General features: G+C 43.2%; 1 protein-coding gene across 1 annotated transcript; it reads left to right on the top strand.

Annotated features, from left to right (window-relative positions):
* On the top strand, positions 1 to 24,751 carry KATNAL1 (katanin catalytic subunit A1 like 1). Its single transcript, XM_056858909.1, has 10 exons — positions 1 to 172; positions 2,072 to 2,232; positions 3,934 to 4,099; positions 7,352 to 7,479; positions 8,994 to 9,099; positions 14,499 to 14,657; positions 15,998 to 16,124; positions 17,717 to 17,851; positions 20,498 to 20,624; positions 24,467 to 24,751. The coding sequence occupies exons 1-10, from the start codon at positions 11 to 13 to the stop codon at positions 24,663 to 24,665; spliced, it is 1,470 nt and encodes a 489-aa protein (XP_056714887.1). The 5' UTR covers positions 1 to 10; the 3' UTR covers positions 24,666 to 24,751.
* Positions 24,752 to 26,242: the final 1,491 nt, after the last annotated feature.

Raw genomic sequence — 26,242 nt, 5'->3', positions numbered from 1 at the left:
CTCAAAGAAGATGAATTTGGCTGAGATTTGTGATAACGCTAAAAAAGGAAGGGAATACGCACTTCTTGGAAACTACGACTCTTCTATGGTTTATTATCAGGGTGTCATCCAGCAAATTCAGAGACATTGTCAGTCAATCAGAGACCCTGCACTGAAGGGCAAGTGGCAACAGGTATGATAAAGTGGCGCTTATTCGCATCGTGCACAGCAAAATGGTTGTATTTATTCTAACCCATGTATGTCACCAACTAGCCAGCACTAGCTAGCAAGGACCATATTAGAATGTCCTCAGAATGCCCTCAGCTGTCTGTCAGATCAGTAAAATGTTTCTTTTATGAATTTTTCATGCTCCTAAAAATGGCTTAGCATCCCGGCTAGATTAAATTTGCACGGTCAGAGTTCTTAAGAAAGGTTTCCCACAATCACTTCCCCCAATCACTTCTTGACTTCTTGGCCTTTTGGCGAAGACCAAGTGTAGGAGGAAGGCCTCCCCCACCCACATTCTACTAGACCAGCTTTACTCCTAGTTTCTTCACCAGTGGTAGCATCTGGAGTCCCTATTGTCTGTCCTGTGCCCAGTTCTCTGTCCTTCCTTCCTCTGTCATGCTTCCTATGTATTGCTTTGATCCCTCCTTTGCCAATGTAGTTATTGCCTTTGCTAATCAAAGGCTTAACTGTGTGAGTCTGCTTATTTTAGAAGTGTTTTGCCTGCAGTTCTCTTTTGCTATCTCGTCTTGTTCTCAGCTGATGTTTAGGAAGCTCTGAGCTAAAAAGATAAGCCTGATTCTCAATGATTCTCCATGTATATGCATTATACTATGTGGGCAAAATATTATGGCATATTTCACGGGAGCTTTGCAAACAGATTTTATAGAGTGGCCTGTATCCAATTGTCTGTAGACAGGTAGTAGAGCAAGACTTTCCTGTTTCCCCATTCTTCTACAGACTACTAAGCCTTATTCTTAGGGTTCAGCAGACGTTCAGGAACATAGTAGAGGGCCAAGTGGAGTTCTCCTGGGCAGGGATGGAATCTGTGGAAACTGGAATTAAAGAGCAATCCTTAAAGTAAGACAGAGTTGGTGATCTGATTTTGGACAAACTGCAGGATTTTAAAACATCTATTATTTAGCTGATGCCTCATTAACTTATAAAATAATTGACAAATAGTAGTTGGATTAAATATTTCCTACCTTTTCATGCATTACAAGTCTGGTGTATAGTGAATCTTTTGGAAACACAAGCTTAATTCTGAATCTTAACAACAAAAAGGTAATTATTGAGGAATGACTGGACCAAATAGTGCCACTTGAGGATACACATTCTGAATAAGTACACATAGTGGACTGATTAGTGAGAAAACCATGGATAAGTAATGTAACAGCCTAAACACACGTGATGTCCTGCCTGGGTGGGAGAGAGATGTATAAATTCTGTGTGTATACCTACCTACACATACACTCATCCCATAAAGAAATATAAGCTAAGGGCCTGTGTGGATGATTTCTTTCTTTCTTTCTTTCTTTCTTTCTTTCTTTCTTTCTTTCTTTCTTTCTTTCTTTCTTTCTTTCTTTCTTTCTTTCTTTCTTTCTTTCTTTCTTTCTTTCTTTCTTTCTTTCTTTCTTTCTTTCTTTCTTTCTTTCTTTCTTTCTTTCTTTCCTGTTGTTTTAAACTAGGGACTGGATAACTCTGTTGTATAGTCTGTTTTTTCTTTTAGTAGAAGTCCACTTTATATTTTAATTTAGAAAGTAGGAGTGCAAAGTCAAGCATCTTGTAACAGTTAAGGTATAACTAATTTGTTTTAAGTGTTCTCATATGTACTCTTACTTCAGAACATAAAAATTGCCAAGCTGGATTGCGCCAAGAATCCATCTGCAAGAATACTAGAAGTCAGCGGGCATTAGGGGGATCTACTAGGAACTGGCAAAGTCCACTGTGATGGATCATCTTTGGTCTACTTCTGCTTTAAGTGTCATGTTAATACTCCTGACTCCCTTTTTTCTGGTCACCTTACTGCTTCTGTAAATTAAATAAGTAAATATGGTAGAATTTTTGTAATCTGTTTATTTTCAAGGTTCGGCAAGAATTATTGGAAGAATACGAGCAAGTAAAAATCATTGTCAATACTTTAGAGAGTTTTAAAATAGACAGACCTACAGATATTCCAGTATCTTATCAGGATGAATCATTTAGGGATCCATCTGTTTGGCCACCACCTGTTCCAGCAGAGCACAGGTAATTGGGTTTAAAGTATGACTTCAATGTACAATTGAACTGATTAAATCTGATAAAGCTTGAGTGAGAATGAGTATGAGGTAGTGGTTGAAGTGTCAGACTAGGACCAGAGAGACCCAAGCGAATATCCCTACTTTGCCATGAATTTTATTAGCTGACCAGGGACCTGTCATGCTCTACCTTCTGTTGTGAAGATAAAATGGTGCCTGGATGTTTTCTATTGTTAATTGTATTCATTTAGCCTCGTATGCTGTTGTTTCTATCACTTTGATAAAATGGTGAATGTATGACCATTTATGCTACCCTGCACTCTTTGGAGGAAGGGTGGTGTAAAAGTAAATCATCACTTGTAGCCAGTGAGATCCACTTGAGGAGCAGGCCTAACAGAGTGTGACTTTCCAGCCTTCCCTCTTCTGCTGTAGTTCCCTGAGTTCCCGTAAATTTTGTTTTTGTGGGTCAGTGCATCCTCAGAAACAGCATAGGGGGCAAAGTGGGTGTCTGCAGTGGAAGGGAGAGATCTATGGAAATTGCTACCTCCTCTTTCATTGTTATTGTAAACGGAGTTCTAAGAGACTAAGCCTATTTCTGGCCTGGTTCAACTTGCTGCTCCGTAGTTCCAGCTTCTTGGGATGTGTTTGCTGTGTGGCCAGGTTACTTTGACTGTCTTTCAGTTTGGATATTAAGCCAAACCATGCATTATGCGAACCATAGTTTAAAGCCCAAAGCATGTCTGGAGCTTTCGAATGTGCTGGCACAGTGTAGTTTACAATTGTTCCCTCTGATTTCCCTCCCAGTATGCTCAGTATCCTGTTTCTCTGGGATGGCTGTCTCCAGAGGTGGAACAACAGCTGTAACTGGTTTTTCTGTTTAGGCATTGCACCAAAGTATATTTAGCACAAACCCATTTCATACTAATTTCTGCCCCTGATTTGCTGGCTGATTGCAAGCCATGATTTGTTGTCTGGGTGGTTGTTTTTCCCATCCCAACCGAGACCTTGTGGTACCCACCCTTTAAGTGCCATCATGGGCACAGTGCACATGCTAGGTGCTGCTGGGATGGGAAAGATGGCTGACGTCTCATAAGAGAGCAAGTATGGCTTGCTATGCGTACTTCAAAACAGGCTGGGAGGCAGCTGAGAAGGACATGGCCAGCTACCTGCTCCAGGCAGCATAGGATGGAAGCTATGGGTTTGTGCGTGTGTGCCCACAAACCCCTTCCTGGAAAGAGGCCAGGAGAACAGAAACTGTCATAGAGGTCAGAGCCCCAAACAAAGGATTCCCACACTTGTCAGTTCCTTAACCATTGATTGACACAATGTCTGAATTTGGCTTTTCACTCTGATTCTTCATTGTACCAGCTTTAGATCTTGTTTAAGGACATTCTGGGGACTGATAAGCCATGGTGTCTAATATTTCTTGTTCCTATAAATCTATGGTGATTTTCTTGGGTCTTCAGAATTTTTTTTTGCCTTAGGACACTTCATCGAAATAATACAACTAACACCCACATAGCACTGGAAAGGGCTGAAAGGATATCTAGTCTCTCCCTGGTCATCCACCCACTGGTACTCCCCTCTCAGATCAACCTGCATACTTTTTTATCAGTTTCCCCCCCCTCCAAAAATGTTTGAGTGCAAAAACACATTAGCAAAAAGTATTTTGTTTCTCATAACTACTTAACACGATTCCTTTACATAACAGAGCCCCACCCCAGATAAAACGACCCAACCGAGAAGTGAAACCCTTGAGAAGAGAATCACCAGGGTTGCAGCGAGGCCCTGTGGGCAGAGCTCAACCAATCTCAAAAAATGAGAAACCTGCCAGCAGCCGAGAGAGGGAAGCTAAAGCTAAAGGAAAAGATGAGAAGGTAAGCATCTGGGGGATGGTTGGAAGCAGGGAGGCATTTTTACCTTTAGTAGAAAAGAACAGCACATTGAACTGGTACTCAGCAGCACAAGAAGTAGTTTTTGTTTGGGGGCTGCTTTACATAAGACTTTTTCCTACCGGCATATCATTTTTTGGATAGGCTAAAGCATGCATAGGAAGAAAAGTGCCTGTGGCACCCTAGGCTTTGCATCTGATCCTGGGACCCAGGAAAGGCATGGAGGCTGTTGGGGGGCAACTTCCAGGGAGGGTTCCTGCATTGCAATGAGCTGTCATCCATTAGAAGGATACCGACAGTCCTCAAACCTGTATTTGTAACAGATTTATATTAGTTATCCTCTGCCTTTTGGTAAGGTGTATTATGGAATCGAGTTAAGCCTGTGCTGAAACTAACTCAGAGAACGGCTGTTATATCTGGATAGAATGCTGCTAGTAATCTTAAATCAGGGGACACCCCAAGGAAGATTTCTGTTTATCTTCAATCAGAGTTGCTGTTCAAAGAATTTGGTCACTAGGTGGCAGAAAGAAAATAGCTTATGGTTCCCATTGCAAAATGGAGTAAGAATTCTATTTTGAAACCTCTCTGAGCATCCACATCCTGAGCGATTGCGCACGAGCACCATGGAGAGTGGCATCTGGCACGTTGTGTCCGCCCCACTGAGTTGCTGCAGGGCACAGGCTTTGCGAGCTGTCCAGGTGAGAAGGCTTTGTGCAGCCCCGCACAAGCTGGACAGTCTCTCCTTGTTTTCTTGCTTTGTGAAATTTTAGCATCCTTTTGGGGAGCCATTTCCTGCTCTTAACTGAGATTTTCTGTGCAAAAGAAAAGGTGCATCAGAGATTTCTGAACACTGGTTTCTGGTCAAAGTGGGGTTGAAAAGAAGCTAGAAAGGCACAGGCTAGTCTCCAAGGGTCACAGGAACATATGTCCGCAAGAGAAGCACCATTGGAGAGCCAGTGTGGTGTAGTGGTTAAGCGTGGTGAACTCTAATCTAGAGAACCAACTTTGATTCCCCGCTGCTCCACATGAGTGGCGGACTCTAATCTGGTGAATTGGGTTGGTTTCCCCACTCCTGCGTATGAAGCCAGCTGGGTGACCTTGGGCTAGTCACAGTTCTCTTAGAGCTCTCTCAGCCTCACCTACCTCACAAGGTGTCTGTTGTGGGTTGAGGAAGGGAAGGCGATTGTAAGCCGGTTTGATTCTCCTTAAAAGGTCGAGAAAATTGGCTTATAAAAGCCAACTCTTCTTCTTCTACCACTCAGACTCTTTCTTGATGCCCTCTCCTGGGCTTCTCACATTCTTCCAATCTCTGTGCCACATCTGTCCCCTTTCCTGATTTGCCATTTCTTTCCTTTCTAATGTGAAAGAAGTACATTGAGAGCAAATGGCTTCCCAATTCTGCATAGTTTGGCTGAGAAAAGCCACAGCTGCTTTTCAGCATCACTGAGCAGCATCGGTACACCCACAAGGCGCACAGGGGGTCCTTTCTGAAGTGTTAACAGCATTGGCTTAAAAACAAATGAAGAGACAACTGGCATGATGATGATTTAAACTCAGCTTGGGCCATCAGCAGCATGCTGCGAGTGTGGGCGTATTCCAAGAAAACAAGCTTTATTGGCAGCTGGTGTAGGGGATTCATTGAATTGTTATTTACACTTGTGACCTGCATTTTCTTTACGTTGGGGTCCCCAGTGGGCTCCCATCTGTGTGCCAACTATGTCAACACCCCACGAGCCTCACCATGGAATTGGGGGCTTCCATTCATTACTGGTGTCCCTTGAACACTTTGAAGAATCATGGCTGTCTTGCTGATGCACACTTGGATGGAACTGCTCTGTTCCTGTTGCCTTTCAGTTCAAGGCAGCTTGTAGCACATAAAAAGCAGCAACGTAGACTTTAAGCTAGCGTGGTGTAGTGGTTAAGAGCAATGGTTTGGAGTGGTGGACTCTGATCTGGAGAAACGGGTTTGATTCCCCCTCTCCTCCACATGAGCGTTGGAGGCTAATCTGGTGAACTGGATTTGTTTCCCCGCTCCTACACATGAAGCCAGCTGGGTGACCTTGGGCTAGTCACACTCTCTCAGCCCCACCCACCTCACAGAGTGTCTGTTGTGGGGAGGGGAAGGCGGTTGTAAGCCTGTTTGATTCTCCCTTAAGTGGTAGAGAAATTCGGCATATAAAAACCAACTCTTCTTCTTCAACGTACAACCACACTGAACTGTAGCAGTAACAGGGAAACAATAGCATTAAAATGGCAACAGTAGAAACTACTCTAGTAAAGACCTTGATGCCATAAAATAAAATAATTGAAAACATGTAACCACAAAAAGTTGGAGGTAAATAGGTGTTTTTTTTTTTTACCCAGTGGCCAAAAGATTACAAAGATGGTGCCAAGCAAGCATCCCTTGGCAGGCAGTTCCATAGGTTGGCCCATTCACTGAAAAGGCTCTCTTTCCAGTACCCACCTCGCTTCCAATGGTGGGGGCACCTGGGGAAGAGCCGTCAGTCACAATCTCAACAGGGCAGGCAGGCTTAAGTGAAAGAAGGCAGTCATTTAAACACTCTGATTCCAGTAAAGTCACATTCGGGACTTTAAAAGGCAACACCAGTACTTTGAACTGTGCCTGAAAACAAACTGGAAGCTAGTGAAGGTCTTTGAGCGCTGGAGAGAGAGAGAGAGAGAGAGAGATGCTTGCTGCAGTGAATAACTATGGCTGCAGTGTTCCAGAGAAGCTGAAGTTTCTGAAGACTTCTCTGAGGTAGCCCTGTGTATTATACATTGCAGAAGTCTACCCTGGAAGCTGCCAATGCATGAATACCCTGTGGTAAGATCATTCTTATCCAGGAGGGGGTGCAGCTGACATAGCAAAGTTGGTAACAGGTGTTCGGATCTACAGATGCTGCTTCTAATGGGCATAAGCAAAGCAAGATCTAGCAACATCGCCTTACAAATGTCCCATTCAAGGGGGGGAGCAGTGAATCTTTGGAACTGAATTTGGTGAGGCTGCTGAGAATTCTCAGTTAGTGATACCCTGTTCCTTGTGGTATAGTTGCCAGGGTTTAAATTATTTTGTGTTTTGTCATGTATTTTGTGTTTTGTCATGTATTTTGAATGCCTCTGGCTCCCTGCCCCCCCCCCCTATTTCTTCAATGTCTTTTTACATTCTTTCTGGCTGTATATCTTAAATTTAGGGTATGATAATGGATTCTGCTTGCTTTCAACATGTTTGAAACATAGGGAAAGAAGATTTCTCAGGATGGCGCTGGTGATAGCGATATTCAGAAATTTGATGGTGCGGGATATGACAAAGATCTGGTTGAAGCTCTTGAAAGAGACATTGTGTCGAGGAATCTAAGTACTCATTGGTATGTTGCATATTTTGTAAAGTAAATGAGGCTGAAGTTCATATTTCCTTGAGAGCCAAGCTTGCTGGATCTCAGAAGGGAAACTTTACTGTCTCCTCCTTCCTGACCAATGTTTTAATTGCTGTTTTTAAATCTTTGTACCTATTTTAACTCTGTTTTAAAGTTGTTGTAATTATGTGTATGCAGGGAGGGGGAGGTTGGTTTTAATGGTTTTTAAATGCAGTTCTGTCTCCTGTGTTTTAAATTGTGATCAAGGTGTCGCCCCTGCCAGATATAATGCCTTACCCCTCAATGAATTAACTGGCAGATTTTTGAAAACCCCAGTCGAACAGAGAGTCTGTCCGTGTGGAAAGGCAAAAACAGAAACACCTACCCATTTTTTATTCAGTTGTGATTTGTATTCTATAACAGGGGTGGGGAATCTTTTTTCCGCACAGTTTCTTGGGCAGTCCTAGCAGCTCCATAGCTAACGACTCTTCCGCAAGGGGAAAAAAAGGTTCCTTTTCTCTGCAAAACAAACTCTGCCTTGAATAGAGGCAATTCCTATCTGCAGGAGGGGGTGGATCACCAGTCTTAGATCCTTCTAAGCTAGAGATCTGCCAGGACCCAAGAGGGCCAGACTAAATGATTTCGCGGGCCTTAAACGGCCCCCGGGCCTGACGTTCCCCACCCCTGTTCTATAAGATCTTTTCTGATTGCTCCATTGATTTCACACTTTCCTGTATGTTCTCATGACTACCACTTAATTTATCTGCTGTCTGGTAATGATAAGGTTGTTAACTCAATCCGTAGTTTACTACTTAACAGCCGCTTTGAAGATACGCCAAAAGTTATAATCAAGCTACGCCTAAACGTTCATTTGCATACAGGCGCTCTTTTTGCACTGGGACTGGAACTGGTTTTAAATTGTTAGTTGCCTTGGTGACCCTTTTGAGGGCAGAAAGGTGGGATATGAAATTTGCCAATAAATAAAATATCTCCGTATTCTTGGCCAGAATAAGGAGGACAATTGGTGGTCCAACTGTGTATGTGTCATGATATTTCCCCTGTCGTGGGCAGCACTTTTAGCTAATGGAGGTTATTGCCAGAGTGGGGCTGCCTGCGCTCCCAAGGTAAGCACACACAGCTGATCTTTGAGACCCCGGGGCACCCTTGTGTTACTGGCAGGTTCATCCCTGTTCTTCTGGATTTAACTCTGTTCTGTTCAGATAAGCAAGCAAGGCTTTTATTCTTGAACAGTACCACCATGAGCAAAAGGTTCATTAGACATATATTAAAATGTGCAACAACACTCAGGAGCATCTTAAAGTGTTGCTTTGATAATCAGGTTTTCAGGGAAACTATTTTTTTAATTGAACAGCCTGTGGTAGGGTTGGCTGAAAGTCATGTCCCCCTCCTCCACAGGCTTATTCTAGTAGCTGTCTCGGTTTTTATAAAACCAGAGGAAATAATTGTTGTACTTTTACATAAAAAACCAGAATTTATTTTACACGTGTCTTCTAAATTTTGCACAGGGATGACATCGCAGATTTGGAAGAAGCCAAGAAATTATTAAGGGAAGCAGTTGTTCTTCCCATGTGGATGCCAGATTTTTTCAAAGGGATCAGGCGACCTTGGAAGGTGAGCATTGAAGGCGTTTTGTGCGCGTGCGCGTGCGTGTTCATAACTACAATATGTACCTGTGTCCCACATTGTCGTGTATATTTATGCATTTGCACCATGTTATTTAATACTTGTTTCCATTCTCTTTCATGATAGTATCCTGTATTTAGGAAGAGGGAGGGATGTAGCCCAGTCTCGTCAAATCTCAGAAGCTAAGCAGGGTTGGTACTTGGAAGGGAGACCACCAAGGATGACTTTGCAGAGGAAGGCAATGGCAAACCACCTCCGCTTCTCACTTGCCTTGAAAGCCCCTTGCTGGGGTCTCCATAAGTAGACTGTGACTTGATGGCACTTTACACACACACAAGATAGCTTGCTACCATTGACTCATGTAACCAACTGAATTGTGGCCATCTCTAGGTGCCATGCTGCTGTCTGTTGGTCTGATTGACCTGAGGAGTTGCAGGTTGAGTTTGGCTGTCTACATGGTTGTTTACAGGCATCATCTTCCATGGTGTCTCTTTGGTTCAAAGTGAATTCCCATGATCCCCAAAGCTGAGAAGCCTACAATAGTACGAGTTGTTACTACTCTTGATTGTGCCGCAAGGGTGACAGGGTTATATTTCACTGTTGTTGGAACAGCAGAAATAAAGCAGGTTTTGTTCCCGGACATTGAGGGCAACAATACAAATAGAAACCAGCCAGTTCTGTGCTTGTATGTTCAAGCTCCTCTGAAAGCAGTTCTCAAGACAGCTGCTTTTATTTCCAAGGTAGGTGCTGTGTATGAAAAAAAGACTCTCTCTGCCAGGTGAGCACAGGAATGAGTAGATACATTTGGAGCGATTGTTTTTGGGACATCAGAGAGCTGCCTGTTTGGCTCCCTTTGAAGCATTCTCTGAGCCAAGAAGGGCCAAGCTTTAGTTGTGCTTCCCACTGTTCAACTAGCAGTTCTTCACAGCAGCAAGAAATAATCCTGCTGTGATGCCATCAAAACGCCTGCCCCCCCTGGAGTGCAATTGAGCCTGCGAATGGAAGGCTGAAGATTTGACAGAGCCGAGGAGAAAAGGACATCTTTTGTGCGAAGCACATTAAGCAGCCGTCCATGTTGGGACTGATTGTTCTGTGGTGAGATGCGGCGCGAGCTCGCTTTCTGAAGCTCCTTGGCTTTGAAAATTAAGCCAGTTCCAGTGGTATGGGATGGAGTGGGATACAGGTTAGCCTCTGGGGTTGTATACAGCTTGTACTTTAAAAGTAAAATGGTATATGACACTGGGCATTTTAGCCACTGTGTAAATTGTTGCCATGTCTTATTGTGGGCAGATTCCAGATGGGTAGCCGTGTCAGCCTGTTTCAGCGAAACCAGCAATGTGCTGTGTGGATCTCAAAACAGGTCCCCCCCTTTCCTTTTTTGTGTGTGACATAAGCTCTTGCGAGCAAAAAGCCCGCTATCAGATGAACACTTCATCACTGTAGTTTAATCTTCTTGCGGAAGACAAATCCATTTATTTTCTCTGCTTTTTTATTTTCAATTTTTGGGAAAACTTTAGCAACATTAAAAGTGCCATATTAAATACCAGCTATGGAGTAAGGATATGAACTAATGTGATGTAGTTCCCCATACATGTACATTGGGGTCTGCATTCAAAAAGTCCTTAAATAGCTACTGAGGTAGTAAGAGTTAATGCAAAATGCACCGTACATCCATTAAGCCAAAGAATTGAGGGAGAGCACAATTCTTGAATAATTGCATTTTCAGTTGATTTGGTTTTATAAGTCTTTCTTCCCGTGTCATTCTTTCGAAGTAATTCCACCCCCCCAAGGAACAGGCAAAACTTAATTTGCAGTGTAGATAGCTTTTAACTGATTATTTTATTGCAGTGGCACTTTATGTAAGATATTAATTGCATAAAGTCCATTGTGATGTGCAATTCTAATTTCAGCTAATTTGATTACCCTGAAAATACAGTGTGTCTTCAGGAAGCCCTTGTTAGCATGTAATCTGATCTTATGGTTGCAGTGGAATGAAAGAAATGCAGTAACAGCAGAATCTGTGATGAGAGAGTAAGATGGCAAATGTGTCCCTGGAAGAGAGATTTTAAATTTAGTTCTGTGCTTTGCAAAGGGAGCACAATTCTTACAGTCTCAAAAGCTGCAGTCTTTCTTAGAGCTGACCAGGTGTGATTCATGAGCTATATGTGGTTCTTGAATGGGTCTGTAATCAGCAGTTCAGTAATCTGAGAATGAGAAGGATTATAAAAGACATATGGACTAAGTTGTCCTTCTTCCAACTCCTTATCCTTCCACCTTCCCAGTATCCCAGGTAGATATTGGGAAAGAGAGAGAGAGTGCACGTGGCAGATGGATGGAAACATTAGCTCTTTGTGTGTAGACAGCCAGACTAGGGACACTTTTTATGGAGGCTTTATGGGGCAGAATTATTGTTTCCGGCTGAGTGGGGGCTCAGGAGAGGAGAAGAAGTGAAGGTGGGACAGTGGATAGTAGATGAGGCCATTTTCGTGTGTAGCTCTGAGAAATACGAAGATTTGTTTTTTAAGTGTAGCCTTTAGATTTTGGCCTCTTGGAGGAATGACTATGGCTTAGTGGTAGAGCAGTTGCTTGGCATGCAGAAGGTCCCAGGTTCAAAGCCCAGCATTTCTAGTTAAAAGGATCAAGTGGAAGGTGACTTCTTCAAGAAAGACTTCTTGAGATAACCTGGTGAGCCACTGCCAGTCAGTGTAAACAATACTGGCTTTGGCAGACCAGTTATCTGTCAGTCTGTCTGTCTATCACATTTATTAGCTGCCTTTCTCCCTTGCAGAACTCCACGCAGCTTACAATATAAATAAAACCTTATAACAAAACACAATAAGGCAACAATTATAAAACCCATAGAAGTCACAGTTTAAAAGCTCCAATTAGGGCTGCCAATAATAAAAGCTAAATCAATCAAACTGCAGTCCTAAATAAAACAATTGCTTCCTGAAGATTGACAATGAGGGGGCAGGCGCACCTCTCTGGGGAGGTTGTTCCATAATTGTGGGGCTGCCACAGAACAGAACCTCTCTCACCAAACAAGCATATGTAATTGGTGGGACAGTCAGGAGGGCATCTCCCTGGCTGAATCAGCTATCTGATTCAGTATAAGGCAGCTTCATGTGTTCACTCTCGTGGTTCTTAATGGCTAGGGTTTAAAGAGCTGACTCCACTTCCTCTTAAAAATTTAATAGTAGCCATTATTTGCCATTACCGTGTGTAAATTCCCTAAAGATGCTCTTAGCCCCCAAGTGTGTGTGTATTTCTCCTTCCTTTCCCTACAGGCCTAATACCAGCTTCAGGGAAATTATATGGGTGGAGAAAGCATTAAACGCACCCTCATGAAGCATTTCTGCGCCAGTCTAAATCAGCCTCTCTCCCAATAAAAAGTCAGGATATTTGCTGCTTCTGTGTTGACCCTTTCCTTCAGGAAGGTGAAGCAGCTTAGAACTTGCTTTTGAATGGATCCCTGAAATCTCAGAGGTTCTTTTCAAAGTAGTTAAAAGGACAATTGCTTTATTGGTCGCAAAGAGGGGCTAAAAGGGTTCATATAATTTCAGTAGCTGATTTCATTATTCAATCAACTGTACTGCAGGTAGCACCGTACCTAAAGAAGAGTTTTATGGAACTCGGAAGCTTGCTATTCTTTCAGAACAGAAAGTCTATTTTTTTAAAAAATCTATCACTTGAAGCATTGTTTATTCCATATGTACTTAGTGTAAACATTAAGAAATCACATTCCATGCATACTAAGAAGTGAGCTGCATGAATATTGCACATGTAGGAAAGCTGCTTGATAACACCTGTGAGCATTTGTTTTGATCCATAGAATTCTGGTTTTGCGATAATGAGGCAAATATTATTTTTCCATTTTTTCAGTAGCTAAATTCTGTGCATAGTGGGAAGTGCACATGAGCTATATTCTGGAAGGCGGAACCTACATGCTTTTCAGGCAGCCAGTTTGCCCTGCATGGTCATTTGAAGAGGCGGTAGTTTGTAAGTCAACCTGGTCTTTGCATCGGAGAAAAATCGCCTAAATTGGAGCTGTTTCATGGCAGATCAATCATGCTACACAACCATTCATTTATTTTAAGTGTTTTGTAAAGCGGCAAAGGGAGACATGGAGATAAGAAGGCAAACATTGCCATGATGATAGATTAAATATTCCTTCAGCAGTAAGTACAATAGGGTTACCAACCTCCAGATAGTAGCTGGAGATCTCCTGCTATTACAACTGATCTCCAGCTGATAGAGATCAGTTCACCTGGAGAAAATGCTGCTTTGGCAATTGTACTCTATGGCAGTGATTCTCAACCTTTTTCCTACCGTGGCCCCCTTCCGAACTTGTTTCCTTCCTGTGGCCCCCCTGTCCTACCAGTAGAAAGATAGCTATTTAAATGTTTTGTTTGTAAATAGCCAAGGAACAAAGAAGCATAAACAGCCACACAAAATGCACACATGCAGTTCTTATTGGGAAACTGAAATTTACAAAAAATACCCCACAAAAAGGGAATATAACACGCTAATAAACAACAATGTTCACATTCAAGGGAGAACAAAGCCTCTACCACTGTTGCACAAGATTACAGAGATACAAAAATCCACAGTTGCAAACGATGCATAGAAGTGCAAAGAAGAAAGTCATGTGTTAGGTTTTCATGTGTTTCTGTTTTCTTCACTTCTCACTTCCCTCTGTGGCCCCCTAGTCTCGTGCTGTGGCCCCCCATTTATGCAGTTTTCATCTGTGCCCCCTTGGAATCTCCTAGGGGCCCCCGGGGGCCATATGACCCCAGGTTGAGAACCACTGCTCTATGACATTGAAGTCCCTCCCCTCACCAAACCCCGCCATCCTCAGGCTCCACCCCAAAAACCTCCCGCCGGTGGCAAAGAGTGACTTGGCAACCCTAAAGTACAAGAGTGCAGAACTAGAGGCGGTAACATTTCCCTTGCCTTTCAGCATCAGTTAGCTGTGTCCTAATGGAATGAACGAGTGCCTTCATCATGAAGCAGAAGTGACTTGTGTGTGTAAAGTGCCATCAAGTTGCAGCTGACTTATGGCAACCTAGTAGGGTTTTCAAGGCAAGAGACTAATAGAGGTAGTTTGCCATTGCCTGCCTCTGCATAGTGACCCTGGTATTCGTTGGTGGTCTCCCATGGAAGTACTAACCAGGGTCATCCCTGTTTAGCTTTTGAGATCTGATGAGTACAGGCTAGCCTGGGCCATCCAGGCCAGGGTAAAAGTAACTTAGGCCCTTGAATATAGCACAAATGGCTTTGGGCAGTTAAAATCTATAGCCTAGATTTACACTGGATTGATTCAGTTTGACTAGATTGCTTATATGAGGGCTTCTTTTGTTTCTTCAGTTGTCTGTATTTAATTTTAGGGAGTGTTGATGGTTGGTCCTCCAGGGACTGGCAAAACCATGCTAGCCAAGGCTGTTGCCACAGAATGCGGGACAACCTTCTTCAACGTGTCTTCCTCTACTCTGACGTCTAAGTACCGAGGTGAATCTGAAAAGTTAGTCCGCTTGTTATTTGAAATGGTAAGTCTCACTTATGCTCCAGCTCAAAAGCAGACATCAACGATCTTGCAATTCCTTGTCTCAAAAGCAAATTAGGTTCAACCATCTCTGGGACTAGCGTAAAGCGCTGGAACAATTGGCCTGTACCTAAGTGCACTGTTTGGAAAACTTAAGGATACTTGAGTTGTCAGAAGAGGGAATCAGTGATTTCCATTGATTTCTGCATTGCCACTTACTGTGCCTTTCCCCATGGAATTTTGTTCTTGGGGTCACTGGGCCCTCAGGAACAGCATAGCAGGCAAAGTGGAGGTGTGCACAGGGTGGGGGGATTGGCAGAAATTATACATGTAGTTCCATCTCTACTTCCCCTTCAGTTTCTAACACAAGTATGTACTCTACTTGCATGCCACTCACATATCACTTCAGTACAGAGCCAGCGTGGTGTGGTTAGGAGTGGTGGTAAGGAGTGGTGTAATGGTTAGGCACATAATAACCAACTCTTCTTCTTCGCCCTGGTTAGGAGTGGTGGACTCTAATCTGGAGAACAGGGTTTGAGTCCACATGAGCGGTGAACTTGAATCTGGTGAATTAGGTTGGTTTCCCTACTCCTCCACATGAAGGCGCCTGGATGACTTTGGGCCAGTCACAGTTCTCTCCTACCTCTCTCAGTCCCACCTACCTCACAAAGTGCCTTGTAAGCTGGTTTGATTCTCCTACCTCACAAAGTGCCTTGTAAGCTGGTTTGATTCTCCTTAAAAGGTAGAGAAAAGCGGCATATAATAACCAACTCCTCTTCTTCTTCTATATACGCCCCAGTCATACAGTAAAAAACCAGACCCACACTGCAGTACTTCTTCCCACACCCTTCTCTGCAGAAAAGAACAACCCAAGCCCTATATCTTTACTGACTTAAAAACAAAACAAAACTGTAGAGCAGTTGAACATTACTAAGTAATACTTAACATCTCAGCAACTCAACCAATGACTAGGCGTGGCTCATCCACTCAAGACACAGTGCTCACAGTTAGGGTGATCTCAAAATTTGTTGCCTATCTTTCTCCTGGTTCTCCCCCCCCCCTTTGGTTTATCTGATTTGAGGGGTATATTGACAAAATGCTATTTTCTTGCACATCTCGCTGTTTTGTGCTTTAATGTGATAGGTCATTTTAAACTCACTGGCCACAGTAAGTTCCTCAAAAGATTGTCGCAACTGGCTTCGGTTTAGACAACAGATATGTAGATAGTGCTGATAAGAGGTTGTCCCAAGGCAGCACATCATATTTGGTCAACATGGCTGCTGCTGTTAAGGATCTTGCATGCAGTTTTTATCTCATGTAAGTAACTCGTTGTCCTTGTTCAAGGCCAGATTTTATGCCCCTACCACCATTTTCATGGATGAAATAGACTCTATCTTCAGCCGCAGAGGCACCTCTGAGGAACACGAAGCAAGCCGCAGGGTCAAGTCTGAGCTGCTTGTTCAGATGGATGGTAAGCAGTGTTGTTCGATATCTGCAAATGAGCTTCCCTTTCAGTTTTGTAAGTTAATGGTGGACTTGCTTCCAAAAACGTGCAGAGCCGATCAAGAAGTAGCATATTTTCCATTTTAATTTCTTCAACTTTTTCTTAAGTTTACACAATGTCTTTCCAATTCAACAGAAATTAAAATCAGAGCATTTTCATACTTATTTTCCCACTTGCAAGACACTTTCCCCCCATTAATGGTGTGTGTTTTATCATTATTGACATTACAGCTAATAAGAAACATTGAGGTTTTATGAAATGTCAATGTATTATTTCTTTTTATATACAAACAAGAGTGTTTTTCCCCTTCATTCCAGTATTACATTTCTGGGTAAAGAAGGACCAAGGCCACATAACTTCTGAGGATAAATCAACCTGATAAGAGACTTGCAGAACAATCCGGAACAGAGTTATCCTTCTAAGTCCATTCTAATCAGGGCATAACTCTTCTTAGGACTGCACTGTTGGGCTGTTCCACACTTCCCTCTCCCTGACCAACAAACCTTTGTTTACTTGACTGCATTTTTGCCTGACTATATTTATATAAACATGGGTTCACCCTGTAATTTTGTAGCCTGACTACGTCCGTCCAGGTTCAGATCGTGGGGTCAGGGAGATGCACAGTTCTCTCACTACATATGTGATAAGAATGTTGGGGAAGGGTACTCTTACTGAGATGCCTACCCGAATAGTTGTGTCTGAGCCTTTTTTCAGGTTATAAAAGACACGAGTCTGAAGTACGCACATTTCTGACCTCCTGAACTGGCTCTGTGCGGTCACTGCCCTTTCTGACATTAATATTACTGGATGTTGTTTTTAGTGCTCATCTTAGCCCCAGATAATTATGAGGGGCACAGTGGCCAGTCCTTAAATAGTATAGAGGTAGCTTAATTGCAGCTGTTCATTGCTGTGGAAGGGTACATCTCCCCCCTACCACCACACACACTCCTTTTCTCCCATCTAAACTGTCCTTCCCCAAGCTGCCTTTAATTCCAGATGGGTAAAAATCCAGATTAACCCATATTGTGTCTTTCCCCTCTCTGCTAAGGCTAAAAGTATTAGAGAAACAGTATGGGGGTAGGGGTATGCAAACTCTTCCTCATTGCAACAGCCCCAGTACACCCCCACACACACACACGGCTGCTTTTTAAGATAAATTACAAGCGGGAGGATCCACTATCTCAAGCATCATGTGTAGTTTGATCCTTAAATCCTCCTTGATCACCACAAAAGGTAAATACCTGGAGACATAGTTGTGGGAACTTCTTGTCTCTTCTATGTAAAATAAATTCTCCATTTTGGTTCTACCTTTCCCCTTGCTAGGTATCTAGGTGTTTTGCAAGCATGTAGCTTGGTGGTGGCCCATTTCTTTTGTCTTCCCTGCTCCTGCTTCCCTCCAAAAAGCTCTGCCACTCTTAACCAATGAGGATTATTTTTCTCCTTCACACAAGAGGGCCAGGCAACATGATTAAATACTCTTTAAATCGCACATAAAATACATACTCGAAAGTGAACAAAACAGAAATGCCTTGTTACAGATGCAGCCTTTGTTCACACAGGAGTAAGCGGAGCTCTTGAGAATGACGACCCATCCAGAATGGTGATGGTGTTGGCTGCCACCAATTTTCCCTGGGACATTGATGAAGCTTTAAGAAGGAGGCTGGAGAAAAGGATTTATATACCATTGCCGACAGGTGGGACTGCTGTAACCGCTTTCCTCTTAAATGTGTTTTTCTTGCCCTTGTTATTTAAAGCTTCCCTAGGGGACTGTAAGAGAATCCATTGACATTCCTGTTACAAATATTGCATTTTCAGGGATTCATAACTTGTTTGTTCTTTTTAAAAAAAAACATGCTTGAGGTTGCAGAATGAACTAGCTGCAGTATTTCACAGTGGGCAGGATCTTAGGTTCAGAACTTGAGTTTGTTTTAATGAGCTTAGAATTATTTCGAATGTTTAATGGGCAATGCTTGAGTGGACATCAGAGGCAGCCTTTGGGTGTCTTGAAGAAATATTGCCAATCTACTTCTGTGCCCTTGCCCACCAAAGCAGAAAAGTGGATCCAATAATTTTTTCCTTCCAGGCTTCCCATGTTGTAAATCAGCCCTTGCCTGGCCTTTGTGGCTAGATTTTCAGCTGTTCGGATCATAGCTTGCTGCTTATTCCCCTGCCTTATGGTACCTCAGTGTGCATTGGCTTTCCTAGCCACTGGTTGAACATGCTTTTAAAGATTCCTTATAATTTTAGGGCTGTATAGCAGCAACCCTCTTAAAATGGGGTTAGGGCTTATTTTCCTGCATAAACTTTCAAGATAACAATGTACATGTGTGAAGTGATGGCAGCTGCTGTTGAGCTTGATGGAGGGAAGGGCCTTTCATAGTTGTATAGCCTGACTTCATCAGGTTGTAAATTAAGGGGTCAGAATGGCATATTTTGTGCAATATAGTGTGGCTGCTGGCATTAATGGCATCCTTATGTTCTTATCTTCAGGTCAAGTCCTCCCCTTGATGTTCAATATTACTTCTTGTCATGATGACATTACAATCAATGCAGGGACGTTTCTCTGCGATCACCCCCCGCTGACTGCTTTGGGGACTCCTTTTGGTTATTCATGCCTTTTCTGCCCATCAGAGGTCACCTCTCTCTCCCCACGCATTTTGCCCTTGTTTTCCAGATGCTGTTTTAGCCAGAATCTGGAAAACGCAGGCAAAACACATGGGGAGAGCAAGGAAACCTCTGATGGGCGGAAAAGGCATGCATAATCAAAAGGAGTCCCCAAAGCAGTGGGTGGGGGTGACTGTGGGAAAACGTCCCTGCATATAAAAGGCCGAAGTTTCTCTAACCCTGTACCACATCATTGGTTGTGACTGGTGAGTGGTCAGGCTGGGGAAACTCGCATGATATTTTCAGATGGTGTACTCATTGCAGGCATCCTGTTTTCAGAAGCAGCCGTTTCATATGTAATGTATTGTTTTAGCGTCTTGTGTGGGAGAACTTAAGTTGACGGCTGATATAGAATCATTTTCTCATGTGAGGTTTAAGTTGCCTTTACACCTCTGTCATGCTGTTTATCTGGATGCCTTCTTATTTAACATGAAAGAGAAGGTGGAAGACGGCAGGTGTGGTGCAACTGAGCATTTTGGCTAATGTAGGTTGAGCATTTGTGTTGCAAATCAATCAAAGTGAGAACTGCTTTGATTCTCATGTGAAAACACTCTCTGTTTGAAGTTCTGTCACTTACTGCTGATTCCTACATAAATTAGTTTTTAGAGGAAGGTGTTCACTGTGTTCATCTAACAGTGTTGCAATATAGGCAAGATTGGAATTATTACTGGGCTCCCCTTCTGGTAGTATAAAACTTCGAATTATGTAGAACTCCTGCCTGAACAGAAAGTAGAGCAGTAAAAGCTATGCACAGATAGCAGTGAGCTCACTTTGGAGCCTTTTTCTCTCTTTCTAAAGTTTAAAGCCATGAATTTTCAAAGTTAATCCAACTCTGCAGGAATCTTTCTATTTCCAGGCTCTGCAAACTGATGATTGTCACAAGTGTTAATCATTTGGGAAGGCACTCCCCCTCTCCTATGGATTTTAAAAAATTCTTTTAAAAACTCCCAAGTTTACATTTTGTTTTACTGTAATCATCTTTTCTATAGGGAATGGAAATGGGTCAGAACTGCCCTCAAAACAGGGTATTTATTTCTCTAAAAAAAATCTAAGGGAGCAGAAGGTTTGCATGCAGAAGGTTGAGTCTGCAGCAGCTCCATTTAGAAGTGTTTCAGTCCACAGAGCTGGGAAAGATGTCTGTCTGAGATCCTGGTGGAGACCCACTGCCAATCAGATTACAAACTGCTGGACTAGATCGACCAATGGCATGACTCAGAATAAGGTGGCGTCATGTGTTCACTTGGCTGAAGGCTAAACACCTGGGGGCGGGGAGATACTTCACCAAGGATCTGTCAGGAAGTAAATGGCTCTCCCACTTCACAGAAGTGCCTCTTTGCCTGCACTGGAATTTTACTTGTAAATATTGTTTAGGTTCTTAAGACTTCCTGAGACCCACTGATTTCAATGGATTTAGAGGTGTAACTCTGTTTAGGATGCCACTGCTAATTTCTGGTACTCCTTCATCCAAAGGAAACCGATCTCTGCCCCTGAAACCTCTTGGTTTAGACCAATACAATGTAACATTTTTTTTGTTGTTTAAAAAATGATAGGCTTGCATTTTTAAGGTATTTAAGATAGGGCTGGTTTCTGAGATTATAAAACCAAATTCGAAAGTTAAACATTGTATAAATACTCTACATTTGCAAGCTACTTTAATCAGATCTTCACTATTGTAGCGAAAGGCAGAGCAGAGTTGCTTAAGATTAATCTCCGGGAAGTAGATCTGGATCCTGACATTAACCTGGAAGAAATTGCTGAGAAGATTGAAGGCTATTCTGGTGCTGACATTACTAATGTCTGCAGGTATCTGCTATATTTCCTAGCTAAAAAAAAGTTGAACTACTAAACTAAACTAAAAGTTTGAGATTCGTAGCTTCATTTTCTGATGAGTTTTGCCAGCCACAGATGGATCCTTTTATTATTATAGTTTTACAAGCAGGGGACCCACAAGGACTCCTGCATCTTCTTTTCCCCTCCCTATTTACCTTCTCTGGAAACCCCTATAGCCTCTCCTCCTTTCCTTCTTTCTCTCCTTACCACACACAAGCCACCCGGTTTCCTTCTGCCCCCCCTTCCTCACCTTTCCCTCCTTTCCACCCATGACAGCCTCTACCTGGGGAAAAAAATGTGTGGTGCTGGCTGCAGGGCCCAGTTGTGCAATAGGGAACCCACAAATATTTGTGGAGGGGGCTCACTTTCCCCTATATACTCCTCCACATACTCCTTCTTGTACTATTTCCTTTCTCTCTTCTCCTGGCAACTTCCATCTCCTCTCCTTTCCCTGCTTCCTTCTTCCCATTAAACCTACCTTTTATCTGCCCCCTCCATCTTCAGCTATATTCATTATTTATTCGCTTCATTTATATTCTGCCTTTCTCCCCAAGAGGGATTCAAAGCAGTTTACAGCATTCTCCTGCTCCATTTTATTCTCACAGCAGCCCTGTGAGGTAGGTTAGGCTGAGAATGTATAACTGGCCCAACGTTGCCCAGTGAGCTTCCATGGCAGAATGGTGATTCAAACCTGGGTCTCCCAGATCCTTGTCTAACCACTACATCACAGTGGCTTTTTTGGGTGGCTTCTGTTGCAGTAGCAAGCAGCCATTCTTGAATGAGTTATGCAAGTCACATGGTATCAAGTTGCCTGGTGGTTGCTGCCAGGCCAATGAGTTCTCCCTCAAAGGCCAAAACAGCCCTGCAATGGGCCCTGCCCTCTCCCCTGGCCTTTTACTGACAAAAACCAAGGCTTGAAGGCTGGCAGTACTTGTTGTGGTTGCCTAGCAACTCCTGCAATGTCCACTGAGAAGGGATTTGTTTCTTAAAACTATAGGTGCTTCTACGGTTAGTTTAGGGGGTTTAACATCCAGGGTGTTTTCTTTACTTTTTTAGATTTTTCTGCAAACTGGAGCTTCTTTCAGGTTTCTAGAAAGATCTGTCTTGTCTGTTCATGGCTTCAGTCTCTGGATTTAAAAATCTAGAAGTTTGGCCACATTGAGAATTAGATATATTGGTTATTTAGTATATTTATATGCCACCTTTCCATTAAAACCAGATTGCTCCCTTTCTGCAGGCAGGAGCTCTTGGGCTCAATCCTCGGCACCTTCAGTTAAAGTATTTCATGTAGCAAGTACTGGAAAAGTTTGTTCTGTGTCAGAGAACTGAAGCTGCTGCCATACCGAGTGGACTATACAGAGCTAAATGAACCAATGGTCTGACATAGGTCTTTTATGCAAGGCTGTTTCACTCGCTGTCACCCTTCCGATGACTTTGGGTCTTTGTGTTGATTAAGCCATGTCGTTTCCGACCGTCAGAGGTCGCCTTGCACTCTCCCCTGCGTTTCCCCACGTTTTGCTTCCGTTTTCAGGAAACCTTTTTATCTCAAATTTGAAAACACGGACAAGAGGTGGGGAAAGGCAGGGGGAGAGCGAGGCGACCTCTGACCGTCGGAAAGGGCATGCATAATCAACACAAAGACCCAAGGTCATCGGAGGGGTGACGGAGAGTGAAACAGCCATGCATAAAAGAACTTAGTGTTAAATGGCTTTCACATGATTCACAAGGTCACATGCTTGTTCACAGTGGATTGGTGCCTCACCCCCAAACTTCTGCATGGCCATGCACTGCAGGATAAGATTGGTACTGTTAGTGAAGCTGTCTGTTAGTGAAGCAAGCCTGTCATTGCTCGTCTTTTTTTATTGAGAGATACCTGGCAAGTATCTGAGGCAACTCAGGCCTCTCTGGAGCACAGTTAGAAATCCGCTACCTCAAACAGCTGCCGTTTCAAAATGCAGCTAAATCTTAATGACCTTTAGTCCTCTGCATAATGATGTATTAAACAAATAAATAATGAGATTAATAATGTATGTATGCATGCAGTGTCACTTATTGTAACCCACTTAGAGCCTTCTGAAATTGGGCAAGCTAAAAATCCCAAATTAATAAATAATGGAACAGATGTAATACTATAATATAATTTAGAAGATATTAATTAATTAGTTTGCGTCTCAACTTCTCAGGTTTGGTTCAGATGTCATGAACAAACCAGAGGGTTTTTTTGTGTGTGAGATGAGCTTAATCTGGTTAGGTGTTGGGCTTGCACATACCCTTCTGCCTCATGGCATGAGCATGCAGCAATTGAAGGCGGTAGTAACTAACTACAATTAGTTGTGATGTTCAAATGTGGGCGCCTTAATAATCTGTGGGTAGTTTATATCCTGTGGGAGGGAAGGCAGCCCGGTCTCATCAGATCTTGGAAGCTACGTGTGGTCAGTACTTGGAAGGGAGACCTACAAGGAAGTCTCTGCAGAGGAAGGCAATGGCAAACCACCTCTGCTTATTCACTTGCCTTGAAAGCCCACCCTAAGTCAACCGCAACTTGATGGCACCTCACACACATAGTTTCTATCCTAGTAACTAGGGGTTCCTTCTGTTTTCAGTATCAGTCGTGCCATGCCAGGGGAGGGAGGACATGTTTGAGCATAACAATTAGTACCTATCACAACCGAACTTTGATGGGGTTGTTTGACATATGAACTGTGCCTTGATAAAGATCAAGTGAACACCAGGACAATTTCCCTCCCCTCAATCTGGCAAAAATCATCCTGTAAACTTCATTATTTAAAACACATATGTTACGTTCCCAACCCAAAAAAGATCCCCAGTGTGGCTTAGATAATGGTGACAAATACGAGAAGAACAAACCATCCCAGAACTCAGCAATAGCAGAACTGTGAAGAAGGCTTAAACCCAAAGCAGCAAAATCATCTGCCCCCTCAAAATCTACACAAAAGAAAATAAACTTGGCTTGCCTTGGAAAACTTGAGAGAAGGACTTGGTAAAGTCTCCCCAGAGAAGAAATTTCAGCCTCTGAGTACTGTCTCTCTTTCAAAAATGGCCTGAGCAACCAAACCTGCACCTTCACGGTGGTGTGGTTGAGGGGCTGGTTAGAAAGTTGTTAAGCAGTAAATTCAAGCCATTGTCCAAGATGGGGAAATAGCCCCCAAACCATATGAAGGTTCTCCAGTATCGGTATACAGGCAAGTTTGATACTGAAGCTTCTTTTCTCTGATTCCTTTTCTATATCCTGAAACATCTTTGACACAATTTATAATGCACCCACAGCTGCTCTCAGGCTTACATAGGCAGAAAAGGATATAGTAGCTAGGAAAAGCAGGTTTCTGCTCCTTCTTAACTCCACATCCATTCCTGCCTATTGGATTGGATTTTAAGGCCACTTGGGACCCCCTTTCTCAACATAGAGGAGGATAGATCCAGAGGGTTTGAAGGAGCTATAGCGACTCAGCAGCATTCTTTTGCACACGCTGAACGATTAGCTCAGCATCTCCATAAATCATTGTAAAAGGGTTGTGTCTGCGAGGGGGGGTATTGGTTTTATAGGTTTAATTATCTTCACATTTACTCGATGCCTTAGTGAGTTTCAGCTGCATCTTGTCCTTTGCGTTATATTAATGTTGGGGATATTGGAGATGTAGAAGCCAGAGTTTCCAAGGGGGACGGGAAGACAGATGAGAGGAAATGTTTTATGTCCTCCTGCTAGGAGGCTGCAACATACAGTGTAATCAAAATCTTGATGGTTCCCAGCCTGCACTGTTGGTAATTAGTTCCTGTGCATTTTCCTTTGTTTCTAGGGATGCCTCTTTGATGGCAATGAGGCGGCGTATTAACGGTTTAAGCCCTGAAGAGATTCGCGCACTATCTAAAGAAGAGCTTCAGATGCCCGTTACCAAGGGAGACTTTGACCTAGCTCTGAAGAAAATCTCTAAGTCTGTTTCAGTGGCCGACTTGGAGAAATATGACAAGTGGATGTCGGAATTTGGATCTGCTTAACCTCGGGGATGTCTCTTCCCAGTGGATTGTAGCTTTCCCATTTTAAAATGTTAAAGAGGCATAGAAATCTTGAGTTTTACCTATGGACGAGATACCCCCTATTAAACTTTTTTTTTTTTTTGCACTTTAAAGGGAACAAAATAAAAATGTTACACAGTGAGATCATGGTATTTCATGGATGACTACTACAACCTGTAAACATAGCAAGGGAATCCCTCTGCATTTGTGGCTTCCTGCACTTTAACTGTGGATGCCTGCGTCCTGATTTTCACATGCTAATCTTTCATGGATGTTATCTGCCCACCAGATATGGGATTGTGCAGGAAGAAAGCTACCAGCTTGCTCTTGATATATGCCTGTGATGCTAGGACATAGTGTATGTCTAGTTATACCTGGATTTCATACACTTGAATGTAAAACACAAGTTTTTATTCTGCACTTCTGCCTCCATTAGGGAGCTCTTCAGTATGATCTAAGATAAAAATACTGAGGTTCGCTTTACACTGCAGTCATGTTGCCATGGCTACACTGGTATTTGCTGGAACACAATTAAACACCATACTGTAAAAGGGAGACGTGTGTCTCTAAATGTGCAATATACACATGTATATTGCGGTGGCCAGCTGCACCTCTTTGACGCATTCTGTTGCCGAGTGTTTGAAAATCTAAGTTTCCCTCTTACACTTTATATGTTTACTGCAGCCAGCTTGGATTAAACTGCGGCCATCATAATTGTTGTGTAAAGTGTGAAGCAGTAGTGGAGACCTTTCCGAAAAGCAGGCAATTATGCGAAAATCTCAGGGCCGACTTTCCTCTCATCTCCATTTTTGTTACTGGTGTTAAATACATTGCTAAATTAAACCAGTGCAGATCTTGCACTGGGTGTCCAGATATCCTTTGCTTTTAGAGTACCTTTTCCTTTTTTCAGTTGCACCTTTGTTACAGTATGGGATACTGAAGTGTCACACGATGGAACCTAAACTTGAAAATAGAGAGCTATCATTTTTAGCATCTAAGAATGTCCTGTTCCCCATCACGGACAGCCCATTCCTGAAGCTGGGGGCCAAATGGGCTTAGGAGGCAGTATGACCCCTATGCTGGCATCTGTGCCACTTGTGCCATCTAAACTGGCACGGACGCCTGTGTTGGGGCACTTACGCTGGCCCATCTGGATTGCGGTGGCAGCGCTGCCCTTGGACGCCAGCTCGGCGTCCTGCCGGCATCCTCCTGGCATGTCCTTGTGCAGACGTCCCGAGAGGCATTCCCAGGGCATTTTTGGGGGCGGAGCTGCCACTAGGCAGCCTCCTAACCCCTCTCAGCCCAGGAACGCCCCCAAAAGCTATGGCGGTGCTGCGCCACCTTTATATTGGGGCAGCATTGCTGTTGTCTATAGGGCTTCTCCCCCCCCCCCCCCATTTTCCATTTTTTTTTTAAATAGCCCTTTTTTCTTCCTGGAGCTGCTGTGAAACCACATTGGGGGTGTTGCAGCGATGCCGTGGCCATGCCGTCCCTGGCCACAGCAACTCTCAAGAATGGGCTGTTAGTATATCTAAAGCTCTCGTAACATTTTTTGTGTG

Source organism: Euleptes europaea, chromosome 12 (assembly GCF_029931775.1).
Source record: "Euleptes europaea isolate rEulEur1 chromosome 12, rEulEur1.hap1, whole genome shotgun sequence".
In the NCBI taxonomy this organism is placed as follows: domain Eukaryota; kingdom Metazoa; phylum Chordata; class Lepidosauria; order Squamata; family Sphaerodactylidae; genus Euleptes; species Euleptes europaea.
Note: the sequence above shows the minus strand (reverse complement) of the source record. Positions and strands in the feature narration are given on the sequence as shown.

Coding starts and splice junctions, on each gene's coding strand:
- KATNAL1 (XM_056858909.1), top strand. CDS start 11: ATGAATTTGGCTGAGATTTGTGATAACGCTAAAAAAGGAAGGGAATAC. Junction 173..2,071: donor TGAAGGGCAAGTGGCAACAG/GTATGATAAAGT, acceptor TTTATTTTCAAG/GTTCGGCAAGAATTATTGGA. Junction 4,100..7,351: donor CTAAAGGAAAAGATGAGAAG/GTAAGCATCTGG, acceptor TTTGAAACATAG/GGAAAGAAGATTTCTCAGGA.